This window comes from Mya arenaria, chromosome 16, assembly GCF_026914265.1.
Source record: "Mya arenaria isolate MELC-2E11 chromosome 16, ASM2691426v1".
NCBI lineage: Eukaryota > Metazoa > Mollusca > Bivalvia > Myida > Myidae > Mya > Mya arenaria.
Genome location: NC_069137.1, coordinates 33,007,493 through 33,031,228, shown reverse-complemented (window position 1 = coordinate 33,031,228; position 23,736 = coordinate 33,007,493). Strand labels below are relative to the sequence as shown.

General features: G+C 34.9%; 2 protein-coding genes across 2 annotated transcripts; both read left to right on the top strand.

The window, feature by feature from the left end:
- The first annotated feature begins 62 nt into the window (after window positions 1–62).
- Window positions 63–1,247, top strand: LOC128221564 (interferon-inducible GTPase 1-like). The gene has a single exon (XM_052930169.1). The coding sequence runs from the start codon at window positions 63–65 to the stop codon at window positions 1,245–1,247; it is 1,185 nt and encodes a 394-aa protein (XP_052786129.1).
- A 2,262-nt stretch (window positions 1,248–3,509) lies between these two features.
- Window positions 3,510–22,910, top strand: LOC128221563 (T-cell-specific guanine nucleotide triphosphate-binding protein 2-like). The gene is made up of 2 exons (XM_052930168.1): window positions 3,510–3,957; window positions 22,726–22,910. Exons 1-2 carry the CDS (start codon window positions 3,510–3,512, stop codon window positions 22,908–22,910), a joined length of 633 nt encoding a protein of 210 aa, XP_052786128.1.
- Window positions 22,911–23,736: the final 826 nt, after the last annotated feature.

Sequence of the window (23,736 nt, the reverse complement as noted above, 5' to 3'; positions counted from 1 at the left end):
TACAAGATTTAATTTATAACAAAATGCTATCAGAACATCATAACGTTTAATATTGCAGAAACATGGCAGGAATTATAGAAGAAGACCATATTTCAATGAAAAACGCATTTAAGACAAATGGTCTAGATGGTTTAAAGCAGATGATTGTCGACAACAGGGACAAATGGGAATCAATACCGGTACGCATTGCAGTGACTGGAAACTCGGGCGTTGGGAAATCCAGTTTCATCAATGCTTTCCTTGGATTAAAACCGAACGCTCCCGGTGCAGCTGCTGTCGGAATAACTGAAACGACAATGCAGGTTAAGGCATATCCGCATCCCATGAACGAAAACTTTGTCTTGTATGACCTTCCCGGTGTTGGAACACAGCTGTTTCCTCGCGAGTCCTATCTGGAGAAAGTGGATTTCCAGAAGTACGACTTCTTCGTGATACTGTCGGCAACTCGTTTTACGGAGAACGACGCGTGGCTTGGTCACAAAGTAAAGCTGCTACAGAAGAAATTCTTCTTTGTGAGAACGAAAATCGATTCCGATATGGAAAACGAAAAGGAGGATTTTGGGGAAGACTTCAACCGAGAAAGAAGCCTATCGAAGATAAGAGCAGATGCGCAAGATAATCTTCGCAAATTTCAAGGTTTGAATGCAAACGTTTATCTCATAACCACTAAACTTCGAAAAATCAACCAGTTCGATTTTAGTCGCTTAATGCAAGATGTGATAAGCAAAGCTCCGATGTTGAAGAATGAGTCTTTAGTTCTGTTTTTACCATCTCTCACCAAAGATATTATACTGGAGAAAGAGAAAGTTCTTCTTAAAAGAGCCTACGCATTATCTCTTGCGTCGGGTATTGCTGCGGTAATACCAGTTCCAGGTTTGGGCGTCTTCGTTGACGGAACAATTCTTGTTTATGAAGCGTTGTTTTACAGGAAGCAGTTCAATCTTAATGAAAACTCATTGAAGAAATTTGAGAAGCAGTATTCAGTGAAAATCGGAACACCTGGCTGGACTTCGCTTTCAAAATCCTTCACAGCAACTGGTTTATTGAAAGCAGCTAGCATTGGAATGGCTGGGAAGATTGGCGAAAACGCAGTTTCATATATTATTCCTGGTCTTGGATCAGCTATTTCTGCAGTTCTGTCTTATAGAAGTACATGTGCACTGCTTCAGAGTCTTATTAAAACAATGAGAGGGGATGCCCTCATTATCAACGCTGACATAGCTAAACGGTTTGTTGAATCGATTTAAACGACGACATACCCGTTTTCTATCTTCTACTGTATTTTGAAACCGTCGAGAAGTAAAGAGGTTAGATGTTGATGAGTTTCAAAATGAATACAATTTTTTATTATGGCATCCATTTGTCAGTTCCGGAATATCTTTTTTTTATATATATGCACGAGATGAGTCCAAAAAAGCATGTACATCTGTAGTTTTGATTGACCTGCATACTGTGATTGTGGATACTGTGATTTTAAGACATGGAAATAACAAGCATTTGCGTTTAGTTATATCATTTATTTTCAGCTTCCATTTGTCTGTAAAACATTTTCTGTCAAAAAATCTGTTGCTAATTAAATGCAATTAAATTTAAAAAAAATTCGCACAGATTTCAATTATTTGTATTGATGTGTCTAAGACTCATTGCTTTGTAGGAAAATGCTTGTTCCAAGTCAAGTCGATATGTTATTTAGTAATAACAGTCCACCGGTCAAAATTTGCTATTATGTTTTGATTACGTGTTTATAATGTATGTCGTTACAAAAGTTGCGTTTGCTATGGGTTTTTTAATGTAGCTATATCTATGGAGTTGGATTTATTGTAATGGTTGTTATATTATTAATTCCACATTTGTCATTTTAATGTGCTTTATTATTTTGTTTTGATTGATTTTTAGTTCAAGAATGTATTTTTTTTCACCTTTTATGGCAAATAACTGTTTACTATAAACACTTAACAACTTTTCCATTTGGTCAGTTTTCAAATTTCAATATATTTAAAGATGAATATTAAATAAAATAAAAGTCAATGATTAAGATGGTGTACCGTTTCTAGAGCATATATCACATTTTAGTCATAAATCCACCAAACATAATGTGTAATGACCCCTTATGTACACCACAGTTTTTATTTGTGTTGAATTTCAATACATTTTTAATGCTCAATGTGACTTTTGGTTTTGTTGGTGACCATTTTAAAGTTACCAAATCTATTTTGATTTAAAATAAATTATCATGAAATGTCGGCGAACATGCACGGGAATTACTTATAAAAACGGGATGAATGCACGATTTTTGAAATGTTTTTGTTATTTTTTATTTCAGAACAATGTTAGGTGACCAATTTGAAAAGTGGTTCAGTGTGTATATATATATATATATATATATATATATATATATATATATATATATATATATATATATAGTGTATAGTATATAGTTATTTTAGGAAACAAAGTTCAATCTATCATGCAAACACTTTGTTTTCCTTTATATAAATTATATGTTCGCATTTTCTATATGTTGTCTTTGTTTTATATGATAGCTTGAATGTTTATTATTAATCATGCATTTAGTCAGATGTTATCCTGTTTATTGGTTTGATCTGGAAATAAAATTGATATCATATTGGTCAATTCTCTTCCTAAAATATTTCCGACATTACAAAAATATTTTGCTGACTTTTGCCAAATAGAGTTACCGCCAAGAGCATAGTTATATGCGACTATTTTGTAACTTGAATTAATCGGAACAAATTTATCGAAAACAAAATGATCAGCATTGGTTAGTGGTAAGTCAGACATATCATTGATAATACTGGTAATAAACATTTAGATTTATGTTTGAGTGCGACTAATACCTGCATCAAAAAATCAGACATGTCGTTAGGTCTACTTTTCAAACAAGCAAGTTTGACGAAATTGTTTTGAAATATAGTCAGAGTGTATATGTCTAAGTTGAGTTAAGGAAATGTTTGGTCACGTTTCGATTCGAATGGAAAGGCAGTTACTTGATTAAAACAGAAACCTTTAAACTTATTCACTTCATTATTATTCTAAAGGCCACTATACTATTATTTTTAAAATATAGCCTTGAGAATACCCACGTCAACAGATATTCTACTCGAACTTTATGGATCATTGAATGTTATTCTAATAATTAGTTACATACCACAACAGGTTTCGTTCTATTTATATTTTAAAAAAGGCTACATCTGAACTACACTAACTAGATATAAATGTTGTTTTATTAGTATTAGTCACAACTATAGAACATGGTAAACATGTTAGCGATATATGGCTTTTATTGCACTCTTGCCTTTCAGAAGTTTGAAATGAATTATATTCAGGTTTTGATATATTTATTCGTTGGACAAAATGCTTAACTTTCATTTTACACATTGTATTTTTGACAAAATGTAAAAACAAACATCACAACGTTTAATGTTGCAGGCAAATGGCAGGAATTATAGAAGAAGACCAGATTTCAATGATAAACGCATTTAAAGCAAATGGGTTTTGCAGTGACTGGAAACTCGGGCGTTGGAAAATCCAGTTTCATCAATGCTTTCCTTGGATTAAAACCTAATGCTCCCGGTGCAGCTGCAGTTGGACTAACTGAAACGACGATCAATGTAAAGGCATTTCCACATCCCGAGAACAAACACTTTGTATTGTACGACCTTCCCGGTGTTGGAACACAGCTGTTTCCTCGCGAGTCTTATCTGCAGAAAGTTGCCTTCAACCAGTACGATTTCTTCCTGTTATTATCGGCCACTCGTTTTACGGAAAACGACGCGTGTCTAGGTCAGCAAGTGAAGGAGCAACAGAAAAAGTTCTTTTTTGTTAGAACTAAAATCGATTTCGATATGGAAAATGAAAAGGAGGAATCTGGGGAGGACTTCAACCTAAAAAGATGCTTGTTGAAAATAAGAGAAGATGCGCAACGCAATCTCCAAGGTCTCAACGCTAGCGTTTATCTAATAACAACTAAACTTCAAAAAAACAACCAGTTTGATTTCGATCGCTTAATACAAGACCTGGTTAAGGTAGCTCCTGTTGTTTGAAATTAGCCGCATCCTGAGAGTGTTAGTCTCGGTAATTATATTTGACTTTTTGACAATATAAGACAATAAACATGCATTTAATTTGAGTTTGGTAAAAACATATATGTTCAGCTTTCATTTGTCGGTAGACAATCTAAATCAATAAATGATGTGTTGATTAAATTTAATTAAAAGCATTGTTTCCGCACAGTTGTATTGATTATTATTATACCTCACGTGACCTGCCTATGTTAAATTCTCATATACATAAATTAGCTCATCCGTACTGTTACACCAACAATAACGATTTTCACTTGGTGATATTATAATATTATCCTCGCGTCGGTCTAAAAATATACACTTGGAAATTCCAATTGATCGAGTCAACTTTTTGCAGGAAATAAACTTTTTGATTCAAAACTTACTTGTGACATAATACAACTGGTTGTGAACTGATCAACAAATTTCTTATTCAATGTATCATTAATTTTATGCATTATATGCTATCACCCTCCATGGCATCTGATATTTATATAATTGCGCAAACATTAGAACAGAAATAAATGGATAATTTAGAGAATATATTCATTTCAGAACAAACAGTTACATTTGTTTTTAGTGTTATAATATACATGATGTGTTTATGACGCAAATCGAGCACATATATTAAAGCTTTTGCGTTGGCATAAAGATTTCCTGAACATTGCGTGAACATATATAAAATACGTCATAATAATATGCTTTAAGAAGCCAACTTGCATCGTCAGTCGACATATCAGAAGAGGCAGTTTCATCTTAAAATTGTAAACATGCATTAAAAGACAAGAAATGTTGCTCTATTTATACTAAATGTATGTTCCGAAACTTTAATACAAATAAGATAAGTATACACTTTTTAAATCTAATCATACCTTTTATTGGGTGGTACATACATTGTATTTTTGTTTCGAAATGGAAGGCGACTTTCAACTAGTTGGGCATACTTCGTGTTCATTTGAAATTGTCTAGTTACGTACTAAAAGATGAAAAATGAACACCGTGTAAATAGTACAAAACATACGGACACTAAAGTTTTGTTTAATGTAGTTGTTGTTATATTTCATAATGCTCATTTTCATATTTTCCTGTACTTTATTTTTTGTTTTAGAATTATTTTCAGTCAAAACATATCTTCAGCTTGTTGAATGTGAATGTGTGTTGAATATGGCAAATGAGTGTTTATAGTAATCTAAGTAAAACATAATTAAGATGACCATGGTAATGAAACACGTTTGAAATCGTCATAAAATAAAAACTATAAATGCGATGAGGATGACAACCGTCCGTTGTTGTTTATCTTTTAAACGACTTAAAGTCTAGAACAATTGTCTCCTGACGTGTCATTGGATGTCGCGGTTGAATGTGTTTTAAATGATGCATGGTTATAAAGCATTCAAAGAAGCAGAACTAGACTTAAAATTGAAGAAGAAATTGTGGAAGAAAAGCTGATGTTCAAAATCTTTGTCCCATCATAACGGCATGCAACTCAGCCAATGTAACATCACGTTTAAAGGCATTAGGGTCAATGTCAATCAAACACTCGGCAAGAGAAACGTGAATTGAATTTTAAGTAAACTCCATACTTGAATGATTATTCAACATCGTTATCAGTTATATTAGCTTAAATTGGTTCATTTTAAACGTTTTTATTTTACAAACATTGCGAAACACGTTAAACATTTTATTTTGCACTCTCTATGCGATGTAAAGCATGTGGTGGAAACCCACTTTCCTGGCTTGATAACCACCATTTAAACTTACAGGCGCCCAAGCCGGAAATCGCGCCACCTCAAATTATAATATGTTTTTGCAACCATAAAAATCCATTCGTCATTTCGACGTCATGCTGACGCCATGCACCTGCTGGGTATTTACATTTTAATATCGGATATCTCTACAAGCGATGACATCCAATCCTCCGAAGTGGATTGATCATTTATCTATCCAATCCCGTGTCATAAGTTGCCTTCATAAGCGGACACACTAGAACCGTCTTTCTAAACCCGAGTAGTATTTTATTATGAAGAAGAGCGCACATATGGAGGATAACAATCGATGGGGAAAGACGACACGTATCTACTTAACGAAGATATTTCAAGCATTGTAAATCAAAAGGAACAGGCAGAATCGGGCGATTTCTAAAGGCGCAGGCGCTGTGACTTTAGTTAGAAAGCAAAGCAGTCGACAGTGTTTGCTAGTTGCGTTTGGCGATGGTGACTCTTAGGCAGCTGGCAGATTGATTCTTAATGTATGCATACAATAAAAAATACTTGTGCAATGATATTCACAGCACTTCATGTAGCCACATCCCCGCAGTCTACTCGCTAAATTAAATGAAATGCAAATGGTCGTACATGTCGTAACTAATTCCTTCAAATATAAAACTTTCGCCCTCTATACTTAAGGCTCTAACGTTAATGCATTTATAAGACGTGATTAATGTCGGTGTTGTGTCGGTGTTATGCTACCGTAGAAATGAAAGTGAGTTCGCTATTTTTGTTTATACAATATCCGTTCATGGAATTTTAAATCATTACCATATGTGGTATCAAAACATGATAAAGGATTTTAAATTATTACCATATATGGTATCAAAAAGAGAATTTTAAATGATTGCCATATATGGTATCAAATCAGAAAAAAAACCCCGAAAAAGTGTATTTCGCAAAATCATCTTTAAAATGCACGGTCAAATTGGATTGCAAGTCATCAAATTAAAGGTACGAATTATCGTTTTAATCATCCTTTTGTAGAAATGAAATTTATATCTTCGTATTGAGTTTATATCTCGACAGTATTTAAGAAATCTTTACAATCCTGTGGCGAAGTTCAGGACATAATTTATTTACTTATGCTAAAACCTCCCACAACATCAGTATACATTAAGCACTTTGTATGACTATTTTGTGACTTGAATTTGATCGGAATAAATTCAACGACTTTACAATTATCAGCATTGGTTTTTGGTAAGTGAGGCATATTCTTTGTGTCAATGGTAATATAACGTGCTTGAAATTGTCTGACAAAATCACTTATCAATGCGATATGGATGTCAACTGATCCGATGATCATCGAAGCACAAATTGCTGCTTCTGTCGTAACAGTTGTTATTTATCTTTAATTTGACTTAACGTCTAGAACAGGCGGCTAGTCCAACGCCTCCTGGCGTGTCTTTGCATGGCGCTGTTTTAGTATGTTTAAATGGTTCATGATAACAATGGATTAAAAGGAACGCAACTAATCCTCCCAGTCAAAAAAAGAAAAAAAAGAAGATATTAATAATAACTATGATGAGACAAAGATGTTGACTTTCAGATATTTACTAAATACCTGAAAGTCAACATCGTTATAGTTGCATATAGACATGTTAATTTGCATTAAAAGGCACAATAGTTAAGTCAATCAGATATTCAACATCTCGTTAAAAGTCATATGGCCAATCAGACATGTTACCCTGTGTTTAAATGCACAAGGGTCACGTCAGTCAAACATGTAACATCTAACTTAATGGCACAAGTCGATCAAACATGTAACCTCACGTTTAAAGGAACACGGGTTAAAATGAATCAAACATATAACCTCATATTTAAAGTAAAAAGTCAAGTTAATCAGCTATAAAATTTCGCTTTGCAAGGCACAAGCTTCTAGTGTTTGAAATAAGTAAACTCAGGTCTAACGGCACAAGGGTCAAGGCTTATCAGACATGTAACCTCACATTTGTAGACACAAGGTTTTATTCAATTAGGCATATAACTTGAGTTAAATTTAATCAGACATGTAACGTTATGTCAAAAAACATATTTCAAGGCCAATCAGACACCTCATGCAACCTCATGGTAAAAAGAACACGGGTCAAGTTAATCAAAATTGCAACCTCAGTTTTAAAAGCACAATCAACCTGGCCAATCAGACATGCAACATCGCGTTAAAAGATACAAATATCAAATCAATCAGACATAAATGTAACATCAGTTTTAAAGGAACAAGGGTTAAGTCAAATATACATTGAACCTCATGTTAAAAGGATAAAGGGTAAAATTGAATCATACATCTAACTTGAAAAGCGTTGAAGCATTAAAAAGCTCAAGGGTCAAGTCAATGAAACATGTAACATTATTTAAGGCACTAGAGTCACACAATCCAATTTCGCGTTAAAGGGGGTTTAGTCCAATCTGAGTAACTTGTAAAGTTTAGTTTAAAGACACTAGGATCGAGTCAATAAGATGTTTTGCCTCCGGTTTAAAGTCTTGGGGTCAAGGCAAATCAGGCATGCAACCTTACGTTTTAAAGCCAAAAGGTCATATCAATCAAACACGTTAACGTAAACAAGGGTCAGGGTTAATCAACATTAAAAGCCACAATGGTCCTGCTTTGAAGGCATAATAGTCGAATTAATCAGACAATCGGTCAAATTCAATTAGACATGTAACTCTTGCTCAAAGGGACAAGGGCAACGGCTTATAAGACTTGTAACTTCATATTTAAATAAATAATGTTAAAGTATATCAGACATATAACCTAACGTTTGAAGGCAAAATGATCAAGGAACATCAAACCCGTAACATAACTTTTAAAGTCATAAGGGCAAAAGTCATTCATACAATTCATCGGTTAATTTCAATCAGACATGTTATCCCAGGATTAAACACACATTGGTCACGGTCAATCGGACATGTTATCTCAGAATAAAAGACACATTGTTCAAGCTAAATCAGACATGTGTTTCCAGGATTAAACACAGGTCAATCGGACATGTTATCTCAGGATTAAAGACCATTGTTCAAGGTCAATCAGACATGTACCCTCGGGCTTAAAGATACATTATTCAAGGTCAATCAGACATGTACCCTCGGGATTAAAGACACATTGTTCAAGGTCAATCAGACATGTTATCTCAGGATTAAAGACCATTGTTCAAGGTAAATCAGACATGTTACCTCACGTACAAAGGCACATTGTTCAAAACTAATCAGATTGATAACCTCAAGTTTGATGAAATCTGGGCCAATGCTAATAACACGTGCAAACCATCGTTTAAGGTTCTATTCTCGATTTTCCAATAGACCATACACCTTAAGTGACTTCCGGTTTATTCTCCGCTTATAACAAAGCTTATAAGGAAACTTATGACATCAGGTTAGCAAATAAAAGATGAGATAATAACCCCTTGGCAGACTACCTAGATAGGCAGCTCTGGTGGGCAGGGTAGATCGTTCAGAAACGAATGTGTTATAGGAATACAACAAACTAATTCACAAATATTCTTTTTTATATTTTTCTATTCTGCTTGTTTGTCTGTCTAACTGTCACAGTATGATGAAGAATATGTATGCACAGCATATTAAATAATACATATATACTTCCTATAATTCATTATAATAGGCATGCTACTTAGAAAGAGCTATAATGTAATGCTGTCACGTTTGTATTTTTCTAAATGATTTGTCATTTCCTCTTAATATAATGAACGCGACCGGACTAAATGAAATCCGGGTCGACTTTGTCAAGGAACCAAAACGCTTAACATACTGCAAAGTTTTTAATAACTTTTTATAAAGATATACTTTTGCTTATAATGTTTCATTCTTTTTTGCAGATATGTTTCAAATATGATGATATGTTTTGCGAGCACTACTTTCCTTAAAGAACACTTCTAGAATGTGTTCGGGTGCAAGTATAACAGCAGGTGGACAGTAATGGATAGCTGGTTCTGGTTGACAAGCTACTGTTGGTTGGACTGCTATTGTGTATTGGACTGCTATATTGGTTGGACCACAAGTGTTGATTGAACAACAATCAATGGTTGAAGGTTTGGTTCTTCTACAAGTGTTCGTATGAATGCTAAAGTTGGACGGCTAGTTCTGGTTGAACCGCTACTATTTTGGACAGTTATTGTTCATTGGACCACAAATTTTGGTTGGACTGCGATTAATGGTTGGAAATCTAGTCTTGCCTGATTTCACCGTAAATGATGGTTGGACTGCGACTTTTGTTGAACAGGTATTCTAGGTTGGATTGCTAGATTTTGTTGAACCTCTTTTGTTGGTTTGACTGTTTTTTGGAACTCTTTTATTGATATGCATACATGTATAATATGTTGCGCTTACTACTCAATGCGTATTAGTATTACAGGTTTAATTATTCAATAATCATATTTATTTTACTAAGTAGTGCTGCAGCCGCTGCAACCGGAATAATTGCAACGCCAAATAAATGTGAAGGTTTATCCTCATCCCAAGAACAATCCTTCCCGCCGTTGAAACTCAAATATTTCCTCAAGAGTTTTATCTGCAAAAAGTGGACAACAAGTGCGACTTCTTCATAATAATGACGGCCACTCGTTTTACGGAGAAGAACGCGTGGCTCGGTCAACAAGTGAAGGAGCAACAGAAAATATTCTTCATTATGAGAACAAAAATCGATGGCGATTTGGAAAACGAAATGGAAGATTCATGGGAAGACTTCAATCAATAAAAAAGACTGAAGAAGCTAAGGGAAGATGCGGACCGTAATCTTCAAGGCTTGAACCCAACTGTTTATCTGATAAAAACTTAACTTTGCATAATGAACCAGTTTGTATTTACACGCTTGATCGATTACCTTGAGGTGTCAACTCCACAGCCAAAAGGGAAGCAGTGATACTGTATATACCTCTAGTATATATACTTGAAAAATAAACTTAGTAGAAGATCAAGTCTGTGTACAGATACAATCTAGGAGTTAACACAATTTTATTTCTTAGAGAACGTATTCTCGTAAGTGACTCTTATTAAGGCCAGCTTTTACAGACCGCATGGGTTAGACGCAGAGAATTTGAATTTGAAATGTCGTAAAATAACTTTTCAGTATACATTTTCAATACCCAAGGAATTCTTGACGCTTGTTGTCCGACAGCTCTTAGGGAGAAGGCGAGGGGTTTCCTCAGAGAGCTAGCAAGTTTTGTGGTTGATCTGCTGTTTTCAGCGATTGTGGACAATGAGCGTTTCAACCGTTTAAATGCAACACTACAGCATTTGTTGAACATACTTTGAAATGACGCATTGGAAGTAAATGAAACAATTATAGCCGAAAAACTTGGGAAAAGAGGTTTTTAAGTAAATATGGCGTAAGACGGGATATGAGGTCATAGATTCCTGGGATGTTTAAAACAGGCCAGATATAAAATGTTATCTTATGTTACGAAAAAGCAACATCGCAATCCTAAACCGGGGCCAATTATATAATATATATATAGCTGATGATGCTTGTATATACAACGTATCTCAACAGTATTAGACTAGAATGTGTTTTGCTTCAAATCTTTTGGCGGATATTATAAGGCCGCAACAATGGCCATACTTCGGGAGCTTATTTTACATGTAAGTTGACAAAAGGTAGGGCAATACATAGCACATACACATATTAAAGTTCTGTAAAGCACAGTATTGTGAACAACATCGTGGATTTAAAACATGACGCTGGCAACATATAGCACAGAATCATAGTCTCGTACTTACATTGTTGCAAGAGATATACAAGGAGATCAAAATAAATAGAAACTGCACGTCTTAGAAAATATATTCAAACTCAATATTTTATACTCTGCTCTTTAAAATGGTCACACAAAATTATATGTATATGCATGAAGTGAATACTCCAAAGCATTTTCTCAGGGCAAAGATTCTCCACAAAAGTCCACGTGTACATAGAAATTGTATTGGTTTACACATAGATCAATGACAAAAATAGCGTACCCATGTACACTCTATTAACATTCTTTCAAAATTGCTTTCTAGTTATGTGTATCCAATATTAAGAGTAATTACATAAATAATTTGTTTGAATGTACTGTTGTAAATATGCATTTTATTTTAATAGTATGGAAAAATATAGAAACCACCATACTGTTAACATAATGTGCTGAAAATTGAATTTCAACTAATCGTGCCTTATCGAACAACTTTAATGCGGTGTCGGCCCACAACGAAATGCTTTTGGGTCGTTGTACCCCTTAAAGTAGTTCTTAAAATCAACGTTTTCTCCCAAATTGGGTAGCATTTGATGATGTGTACATTGCATTCTTGTATGTATTTTCAAGTTAACATATGCTTGATATCATATTTGAAGGCATTTATGTGGTTTTGAATGATATTTTGCAGGACCTCTTTCTTTGGTGGATGGATTCTGAGTGAGCCCAGAGATGCGGCCATGGCTGTGTCACATGGACATTATAGAAAGTGACTGTACAAAAATGAGGATAGCTGATTAAACGAAACAATCTTGATGTGGTTTTCTGGTGTTAACAATCAACATACAAAGTGTTAATACTTTGTGGGAAATGGGTGTCAAAGCTGATTTTTTTTCTGCAAATTCATAATAAAGTGGTTAAGCCCATGAAACACATAGTCGCGTTGCCACTGCGATTGCACAGCGTTGATAAATGTCCCAGAGCGCCGTGAGATATTTTTCATGAAAAATGGCGATATCACGGCGTTCTCGAGTTGTCACGGCGCGCGCACTGCATGTGCACTGCGCTTTCGCGGCGCTCACACTGCGCTGTCGGCGTGTTATTTTTAACTGCGTACAAAACGATATCTCTATCAGTTCTCCATTCTTCCATTTGCTCTCGAATAGTTTGATACCATGTTGCAACCGTCTGCCTTCGTCCAGCCATGGTCTACCCCAAAGCCTCCTATGCATTTGGGCTCTCCTCAGTCGTCGTCTCAGAATGAGATCCAAAGCGTCTGCATTATCCTGGATCTGCTGGACATGCATATAGGCAAGCGTAGCCCTGCTTGCTGTTGCACATCAGTGATGGTGAAAAGATTGTATATTTGCATATATATACTCTATACAATATTGGGTTTGTTCAGTGTCATGTATACGCCGATTGATGGGGAAGAAGCGCATTGGGAGTACAGTGGTCGCGGAGCGGCTCCGAGTAATCGTTGTAAGAGCGCAGTAAGAAAGATAAAACTCATTGTAAGCGCAACAGATGTGCCGTAAACGCGCCGTATAAGCGCGATAGGGACGCAGTGTCATCTCTGAGAACGCCGATAAACATTGCGTTCACACTACGACCTCTTTGTGCTCCCGCGGCGATCCTGTGGCGTTGTAGGATACCTAACTATGTTGCTGTGGCGACCTAACGGTCATAATGAAGTGTTTAAGCCCCTGTCACACCAAGTATCATTGCCACTGTGTTTGCACGGCGTTGATAAATTTCCCAGAGCGCCGTGAGATCGCTGGAAAAATAATATTTTTCATGAAGATGGCGATGTCACGGCGTTCTCGAGTTGTCGCTCTTATCAAAACGCCGAGCGATGGCGTTTGTTTTGGGCATGCTCGAAGTTCACTGGTAATGTCACTGCGTTGTCACGGAGATGCTTCCGATTCCACTGCGCTCAGATCGGCGTTCGGCGTTCGGCTTTTGTGCCCTAGTTCATAGTGGTGCAAACGATCATCTGCTTTTCACGGCGAATACAGGGTCTCACTGACGTAATGTATTCCTACGCTGTATTTTGATTGGATGTCCGTTAGCGAATTTGAACATGGCCGAGGAGTTCCGAATGCGAATTTGAATAATTAAAATAGTACCAGTTCTGAGCACTATCAATGTTCTAGAACATGAAAAATATTCCTATAGCAGCCTTTGCACTTGTTGGATTATGTCAATATAACAACATAGAAATGACAACAAGCCTAGGAAAATGAAACGACATATTCAAGTATTGTGTATAAAAGTAATCGATTTAATGATAAACAACGATCTTGCGAAAACTGACATAGTCTCGTGTATCTAGACGTTTGCATCTGATCCGGTTCTATACTGTTCAATGCTCTGTATTGATAGACTGGTGCCCTCTTTCTTTAAAAAGAGACCGGTATCAACTAAATCAGTTGTTCAGAATAGTTTGAGGTTTCAAAAATATGTATGCATAATGTGCAAATGGTTTTGGATACTTGTTTGATGTTTTTGCATATTTTCATAGATTTGTCATGTCAGTAACACTCGGAAGAAGAGTAAGAGATAGATGTACATGGCCAATACCTGTCATTTTATTTTTGTAGAAAAGTAACTTAGGGTACCAGTCTGCTGTATTGACGTCATTGACTCTGATCAGAGTGGCTGAGTGGTTGAGATAAAAATTGATGTGTCAACATAACTTCTGAATGCGGATAATGTGAATTTTATACGTGTTTAATTGAATTTATTTATCAATAAGGCCGCCCATGGAATGATTACCATCATCATACGGATTTATTTTCACCTTACCGTGGGAAGCATCTATAATTTGACACGACATATTACATGCAATACAAATTCGTTTGATCCCGTCCAAATCATGTAATTTCATATTTGCAAATATAATGAGATTAGAAATTTAAAATATGCGCATAATGTATGAATATGTGCATGGCACCTAGATTATCAAAATGATGGCAGTTTACTGGTGCCTTGGAAAGTCTTCGGAAACATTTTCAGTGTTAGTACATGTTTACTTCATACATTGTATTTTTGGCATTGTGTAATGATATTGTGAAAACCAATCGCCATTGGTAAAACGGTCTTGCATGCTCAATTTTGATTTTATCTGTTAAATTGTATGGTGTTCTGTCTGTATGAGTGAGCTTTCATGTAACGCACCAGTCAATTGTAACCACGGCCCCACAAGGTCCGGGGATAGCCGGGGAAATGGACCGTGTCTTTACCTTTCAGGTGGCCCTGCAGTGCCGGGTGAATATGGTGGTTTTGTCATCGCGCCAAAGATAGCGGGGAATGGGCCTAACCTAGGGTCCCCGGGGTGCGGGGGCATTTGGCGGGGATTTTACCAGCAGTTAGTTCCCGTAGGGCGGGGATTTTACCTGGGAATGGCTGGACCGAAAGTCAAAGTCCCCGCTGTTCCCCGGACCTGGGGGTTACAATTGACTAATGCTGTTCACTTTTTGTCCATATAAACAGCCGCTTCAGAGTCTTTGGCTATTTTTGTTTTTAGCGACTCTATGCGTCCATATTCCACTTGTTGTTTTCCTAGCCAAGAATGACAGATCCCGCCGCTTAGTATATTGAGCGAAAAGATCAATGGCACCTGCAAGAAAAATGACGATGCTTCCTTGATAGATCGATTTGAATTTGTGTTTCATGAAACACTTAAGTGTGATAAGAGAAAGGTATTTGCTAAAATAATTAACGTGTATCTTTTAAGGTTTTTATTTAACAAAGCAGTGTTGAATATTGTGGTGTTACAATTGAAGAATATATTTTACATTGGTATAAATCAGACGACTTGTGGCGTTTAAGGAACAAAATGAAAATCAAGATTTTGAAAAAAAGTTCCCTCTGTGAGCATTATTGTGGCTAGTTTCACATAGTCAAGTATTAATGAAGATTTAACCTCGTAATAGTCATTCTAAAATGCCGTCCAGGCCTTTTTTATGATATTTTGTCTGGCAAAAACATTGCTAAACATCATTAAAAAAAGCCTGGATGGCATTTTAGAATGATTTACCTCGCGATGTCAAACCAGAAATCATCTTGACTTGAGATTGGATCATTGACCTGTGTATTCAAATTCAGGGTTTTGGTGCGCAGTTGACAAATTAACTCCAACCCGATAGTGAAAACCGCTACTTCAGATGATCCGTTAATAAGGGCAATCCAACAATTGCTTAAAGGCAGAAGTTAAGAATATAAATAAGTTATACTTGTCAACCTAAAACAAAGAATTAAAAAGGTACCCTGTATCAATAATTGCAAGTTTAAATTAGCTCATTACTAATCATAATATTATGCCTTTTCTGTTCAGGTAGACACATTGTAACCTTTTTTTTCTTTATTTATACTATCTTCAAGAATAACATACACTGTGCGAATCTTAATGTATCATCCAAATATGAATATCTCACAGGGTAAAAGTTATTTGTAAAGATAATACTAAGTGAGGTTTTCAGAAAGCTCTTAAAATTGCATTCACTTTTTAAATGCAGCTTGAAACCTGGGTAATTAAAACAAAACTTGGTTGCAGACAATTACTATGGACATATTTGATAAGCCACAGGCATTATAAGGTGCAGTAATTCAATTAACAACAAGTGAAGCCGATGCTGTAATTTGATAATAACAAAAACAAAACAGTACAAAGTACACAAACTGTGAGCAAATGTGAGAATACTTCAAATAATTTATAAATTTGCATTGCGATTCAGACAATTTTTATGCTAGAAATCACAGTGTGTGTATACCACGTGATAAAATGCGTCATAAATGCTACGTCGGAAGGCAACATTTTGCTTCGAATGGAGTCTTTGAACAAATATATTTTCACTATTTCCTCACCATTTTTAATGAATCATAGCGCAGTCTACACCGCTTACGGATTTGATTTAAGTCTTCATTTTAAGCAAATTACTGCCTTCCGACGTAGCATATATGACGTAATTTATCACGTGGTATACACACACTGAATCACAATAATCGCTCACTTGAATTTTTCCTGTCATAGTCAAAACTCATAATCAAACTTCAATATACATTTCATAATTTGATTTAGATAATATTACACAGATGAATACATGTGATTTTTAATAAGCATAATATATCCTTTATGTGACCTTACATTATAATAAATTAAATCATTACTCTAAATGTAAAAAATCTGTGATTTAATTAAATGTAAACTGACTTTTCTTCCCCCTAAATGTGAACAAGTAAATATGCTTGAGATTCAACACTAAGGGATACAAATTTTGAAGTATAAACGAATCGCAAAATATCATTAAAATTATACACACAAATGTTCTTCCATATACAATAAATGATATTTCCTATTTTAAGACTGTTGAACATTTTACATTTACTATATACGGTTACATAAAACGATGAATACATTTGGAGAATAAGATATTCTACTAAAGGTAACTCGGCTTCTCTTATTTGTCTTAACTTTTTCTCAGTGATAAGGAATACATTTTATTTAATGCAGTTGTTTTCTAAGTTTAAGAAAATAAGTACAGAGAAACAATGCATTACACTACTGTTGATCAGTGCAGATTGTGGGAGGTCATTGCGGATTGCAACGAACCACTGATAAGCCCTGCCATATTTGAACACTGATTGGTCAGATGGGTATCAATCGGCTGGCTTCACTGGCCGGCCTTGTCTTAATGTCAATTTACAATGTAGTTATGCTTATGGTAGGCATGATGAGCATGATTCTTCATTTCAACTATCATTGTTTGAATGTTTACAGAATCATCTTTACTCAGAATATGTGAAGTATTCATCAAGAGACTATTTTCCGGCTTTTGTAAATAATGAGAAAATTGTTTAGATTGCTTATTTAAATAGTATAATTATTTATTGTATGTAGGGAAAATGTCGAAATCTTATATCTAGGCGTATAGTGATCATACTTGATTGCTATGTTATTGCAATATGTTTTACTCATTGTTAAATTTATGTAAAACAGTATTATGTTGACTAAAATTTGGAGATTAGAATTAATAGTATAGGTAATGTGAGAATGTTTTTGTATGTTTTTTACCCCTTTTGGTATAGTATTATGAGTTTTATGCTTCGGTCTTGTTCAGTTTAGGTTTTGAAGGTTTTCAAAATAACTTGAAGACTTGTCCAGCTGTCTAGAAGGACAATGTCAAACCCTGAGCAGATCAAATTTCATGTGTTTTTAAATTACCAATTTGGCAATGGTTTATATCTTATCAAAACATATTAATGATATTGGTTTTAAAGAACATGCTAGTGTTAAGATTTATTGTATGCGGAATCAAATATCATATGTAAATACATGCACTAAATGGAACATAATTTATAGTTCTCATTGATATAACACATAGCCCCAAGTACACTGTACATGTTGAGTAAGATTTCGGTCTTGGATGGAGTCAGGGCAGGACAATTGCATGTTCATACATTGTTCTTTCCAATACAAGAATTGTTTGTTTATTCAAAGTAAATGAAGCAATCCCCACGCCCAGGAACAGTAGTATGGCTTTACCAGCTCAGATGACTTCATGGCTTGAGTTCAAATTGCTGCAATTAAAGGCACATCTAAATATCAGAAGTATTCGAACACTGTTTTAGCAAATTACAATGAATTACTGTTGCTAAACTAAAGCCTTTTTAGATCTACATGGATGGGTGAAAAGTAGCTGACAAATTTACTGCAACACTTGATACATGTTGCCTGGGAATCGAGCAAATTCTGACCACTCCAAATGTCACGGTACTAATTAATTCGGAGTGCCAGAAAAGAAAGCTAATGGATTCTACTTTCAACGTCTTCTTTCTGCATGACACGTTGGACCAGGAGGATCATGAACCTACAACCTTTCGCAACCAATGAGGTACGGAGCTATCAGGACAGTTACAGAAGACAATTCAAGAATGGCCAACCCTGTGTATTTATTGAGCCATCTGATGCATACAAATTAAGACGGAGAAAATAATTATTCACTTTTCCAAACTACTTCCTTCGAATTTTGTATGCAATCTGACATGCATATAGTTGTCTTTTACAAAGATTGTTCGAAGTAGAAGAAGAAGAATGGCCCTGTGGTTTAAAGCTGCCCTGTCCAAGGGGTGACAGGTTTTCTATATAGAATATTATTGTTTGGTATTCCATTCCCACTAGCAGTAGAATTTACTTCTGACACCATGTTATGAAATTTGGTGGTCAGTGTATATAAGCACAATTCAATGTTTTATACTTTAATAACGATATACATATCATTATAGTTGACACAACTCTGTCATGTACAAAAGCCTGCAGCAGTAATAAGAATAACACAAGACAGTAGGCGGAGCCTAATGTTCATCAGCAGCTCTGAGTAATCATAGTGACATTTTATATGAATGGAATACAAAACACGAATTAAGACGGAGAAAATAATACTTCACTTTTCTAATTAAAACTACTTATCATTTTGTATGCAGTCTGACATACGTGTACAGTGTAGTTGTCTTTTACAAAGATTGTTCAAAGTATGACCCTGTGGTTTAAGCCTCCCCTGTCTAAGGGGTGACCGGTTTTCTATATAGAATATAATTACATCTTTGAAAATCTTCTTCTCTGAAACTGCAAATAACAGACCTTTGATATAGTGATGTATAATATAATTAAGAGGCCCTTTACCAAGCTTGTTTAAATTATGAAGATTGGGTTGAATCTTGTCCCGGCCCCATGCCCCAGTTTTTTCTATATAATTAAATACTTAAGCTTTAAAAAATGTTCTTCTCCCAATAATTTAGTTTAGAAACTTCATTGCTGATGTCAGCTTTCAAGGATCTAAGTTTAATTTTTCATTGAACATAATTGACTGTCAGTTTAATTAAGGCATGGCCGCATTTAGCACTCTCAGTGTTTTGAGATATGTAAATCTAATGCAATAACATACATAAATAATAATGCTTATTGTTTGAAAATATAGGACTGTGTGTACTTTGTTTATCATACGTCAGACATGTATATTAATTGGTATATGTCTGATTTTACGGCATTGAGAAATTCAAAAGAGCTATGACAATTTTATCCCTCCCCATTGACGAGGCTTTTAACATTTTCTATGCATCTCGCAAGCATTTTCAGTCTAATGCTTAAACTAGCCCATTCAACAGTGATCCCTTGTGGTGTGAGCCATTTTTTTCAATGCTTAGAACACAGTTGTCAACATTCCCCTAAATGAAGCCCTAGTCCATCAGTGCTTTCAGCACTTTAATTCTTGAACGCCGTGGGAACGCGGCTCTAGTGTGAAAGGGATTTTTACTGGAGTACTTTTACATGCAACAAAGAAGGGAATCTCATTATTTACCGACTCCTCATCAGATATGATATCTAAATGACGGATGCTATTTAGTCATTCACAACATGGGAGATAAAGTTTCCTGTTATTTATAATATATGATATTTCTTGAATAAATCAATCAAATGATAGATTAACAAGCCATATTTTTAATGATACACTCTTTCAGAAGACGAAACTGAAGGTAGCATTGAACTTTCAATATATGTTCATTAATTTGCACCACTGCCACTATGATTGGGCACTTCAACATATTCAATTTGGTTTAACACTATCGTGAATTAATGATCAACATATACTGCATAAATTATGTAACTTTCTATAGTAACAATGTTAAATTTTACTAAAGAAATTCGTTATCGCCAAAATGATTATCGTTTCCACACATGATATTATCCAAGCTAGTGAGAGCGATTATTGATTATGGCATAGTTGACTGACAAAAATGCACACGTGCCTCACTGACTCATTTTCACTAAAATAAAAATGACTGACGGATAGGCAACCATTGACACAAGCAATGCTTTTAAAGGGGTTTAAACAAAACTACGAGGGCCATTAAAAAAACGTAGACACTGTGCATAAAACATAAAACATTGAGGTAATAATTATATCTCAACATACCACAGAAATTGTCAGAATCTGATCAATGTGCCAAAATTCATTCAGGTGCATTGATTTGCTTGATGTAGTTGTATTTTAAAGTAGGTTAGGTAGAGCGAGGCGACGCAACCCAATGACTTCATAAGACGTTGTTTTTATTTATGTAAAAATAATTAACATAGATATTTTCTTTATTTTTTTATTAAGATTATAACTACAGAGTTATAGATGTCTTAGCAATATAACCATTGCACAGTAAAATGAAGTAATTCATCCTGAAGTCTATTTTTTGTTTATTACAATAGCATGTTTGCATATTAGGCACAGCACGCTGAGATAATGTCGACAGTACATGTTTTTCAATTAGCACGTGGGGATTGTCATCTTGATGATGTAAAAAAGGCAGGAAATTTCTATGACAACTTCAAACTTACATTACACGAATATAAAGCTGTATCTTTATGTAATTTAAGAGCAATCTTAAAAAGAACATTTTATAGAAAAGAGAATTTCACGAAAAAATAGTAAAAAATTGTGTAAACATTTCGCCGTCATCAATTTCTGTCACTCACTTAAGTATTAAAAGCTTGACTCTCAGAAAGGTTTGTTAAGATACGTTCATCAAAACTATATTTTACCAATACTGCATAAGTGCACTTAGTCACAAAGTTTGACAGCCTTATACACATACATATATGTTTAATAACTAAAACATTTACGTACAACCCAATTTCATACCGTATGCTCCGTGTAAGCCTTTTCTTGTTAAAACAATCATCAAAATACAATGTACCAAACAGTTAATACATTTGAACTATTGTTCTTGCAATACCCTTCTTTTAGAATCATCAAATATTATGAGACGACGTCAAAAACTTTATAACTTTTAGCCTACGATTTTTTTAATTATATATATGAATGAAAAGTAAAATTAGTTTTACCGTTAATGACATTACCATGTTGCAGTAATAAGTGCTACTGTGAACCGGTTTTTACTCGATTACCAAAAGTTTACATCCAGTGAAGGTCACAAGCGCTGACAAGGAACGTTTTGTTGAAAGGTTTTGGTTTTATTTATTATGTTGAGAAATAAAAATTATTTTAGCGAAATGGCTAGAGTCGTTCAAGAATAAATTTTTATGAAACTTTTCCGAGGCTTGATCGACCCTACTCATGCTCACATATTGAAATAATGGTCAAAATCATCCGATGTAAACAAGAAATTATTTGAAGAATGAAAATATTGACGTCTTAGTGCGAAATCACGTAAAAAGGTTTGCTATTAAATATCATATAGCTCGTTATTTCAAATGAAATCTAGCTAATTCCATTCTCAACATTTTTTTCTATGATTCTCTTCTATTAAAAGAACTGTTAAAATCTTTAACATTTTACTCTAAATATTCACATGAAATGTTCATCGTTTCATGAATACAATTCGCCTTTCAATTACGTTGTAATTCAATGTTTGGTACACTTAGAATTATTTTAATTGTACTTCAGTTATTAGCTGCTAAACCTTTTGGTATAATTCTTAAATTCCCGTTGGGATTTCATCAATTCCATTGGGGATATTGTTTTGATTTTTAGTGTATATGTACATTGAAGTGCAACGTCATGTGCACATGCTAACCCACTCTGCTTTCCACTGGTTGGCAGGAATCGCCGCCATTGTTGTTTACAACCAGGCAGTGAATATTGCGAGTACCTTTGACAGAGTTGATTTTAGAAAACGTATAAAAACATACAGTATACCGACTACTTTTGTGTTACATCGCTAGGTGCATACAGCGTTTTTTTTTTAGAAATCTTGAATTCATTTCTATAGATTTCCTAAAGAAGAAGAGAAAATGCTAAACTGGAAAAAATATCTTCGGCGAAGGGTCTTGAACGACCACCTTAAACTGAGAGAGCATGCCGAACGTGACCGACTATGCGCTCAGTATTTCATCCCAGGTAGTATAATGATGTATAGCAAGTTTAATTATAAATGCTTAAAATGACCATTCATTTATGTTGACACACTAGAATGCTTTTGCACAGTAGACTGCAGTACATTAATCAAACATGTACTGTGTAAATATTATTATCGTCAGATTTTAAAACATGAGCATGTTTTTTTTTTTTTTTTTTTTTTTTTTTTTTAAATTCCTAATGCTCTTATATACGTACAATATCAGGCAAGCCATCAAAGGACCAATACCATCCAGATTTCACCCCAGTGTGTTCAGCTATATTGCAGCAAAGCTGACCAAGCAGACTCCAGTACGCGCTGAGAGGCTCAAGCGCCTCCAGAGATACAGACTTATATTGACGCCAATCTACATAGAAAACCGTCCACGGGACGATGATACAGCCCTCATTGCAGAGACAGCTTCACATGTACAATGTGTGCTGATGACATATCCAGATTTCTTTTCGAGGTAGACTGATTGCTCGTGGAGTTTGTCCCGTGCTCGTTGGGATAGGCTGACATTCGTCCTGAGAAAATCTCAACGGGCAAGCAGACTTTTAATAAAATTGTATTCAACCTGTTGTAATATTTGAACATTTATTTATTTATTAATGATGCAAACGAATATTCGAATATTCGATCAAACATTTGGTATTCGAATGTTAAAATCGGAATTCGAATATTCGATGTTTTGTTGTTGAATAAATATAGTAATAAATATTTTGCCTAAATTATTATATTTAATATTACACGTTTTATGTTGTAAATATTGGATATACTTCCTTTGAGTGTGCTTAAAAGTTGTAGTTGCTGTTGTTGTTGTTGAACATTTTGTTTGAAGTTTGCCAGTATTGGCAAACTTAAACCGGACGCTGTTTGACAGACAAAAATAAAATATAGTACATGTTTTACAGTAACAACATATACTGTATGTCTAACTTTCGTGATTATGGTAATTTAACGTGTTAATGCCATCATGTACACAGAACATGTCTGATTAGAGAAGAAGTGTTATCAAAATGTGTTAAAATTTGTATCTTATGTAACACTAGAAACAGCTCTTTAAATATGTCAAAAGGTGTCGCAGTAACCTTGGCCGGCTATGGCACACTATGCTCATTTAAATAAATAAAGATATCTGCTTTTGTTCAAATTGCAAATATGATTCACACATTTGCTGTTTGTCAAAATTGTTCACATCTGTCTTGAATAATAGGCATATGGAGTCGGACCTACAATGAAACTCTCTTCTTTGTTATGTGTAAAATTACTCCTGTTTACCACTTTATTATGCATTTC

Bases quoted from the DNA above. Each gene is read 5' to 3' on its own strand.
- LOC128221564 (XM_052930169.1), top strand. From the start codon at position 63: ATGGCAGGAATTATAGAAGAAGACCATATTTCAATGAAAAACGCATTT.
- LOC128221563 (XM_052930168.1), top strand. From the start codon at position 3,510: ATGGGTTTTGCAGTGACTGGAAACTCGGGCGTTGGAAAATCCAGTTTC. The intron at 3,958-22,725 runs GTCTCAACGCTA...GCTATATTGCAG, and splicing joins TGCGCAACGCAATCTCCAAG to CAAAGCTGACCAAGCAGACT.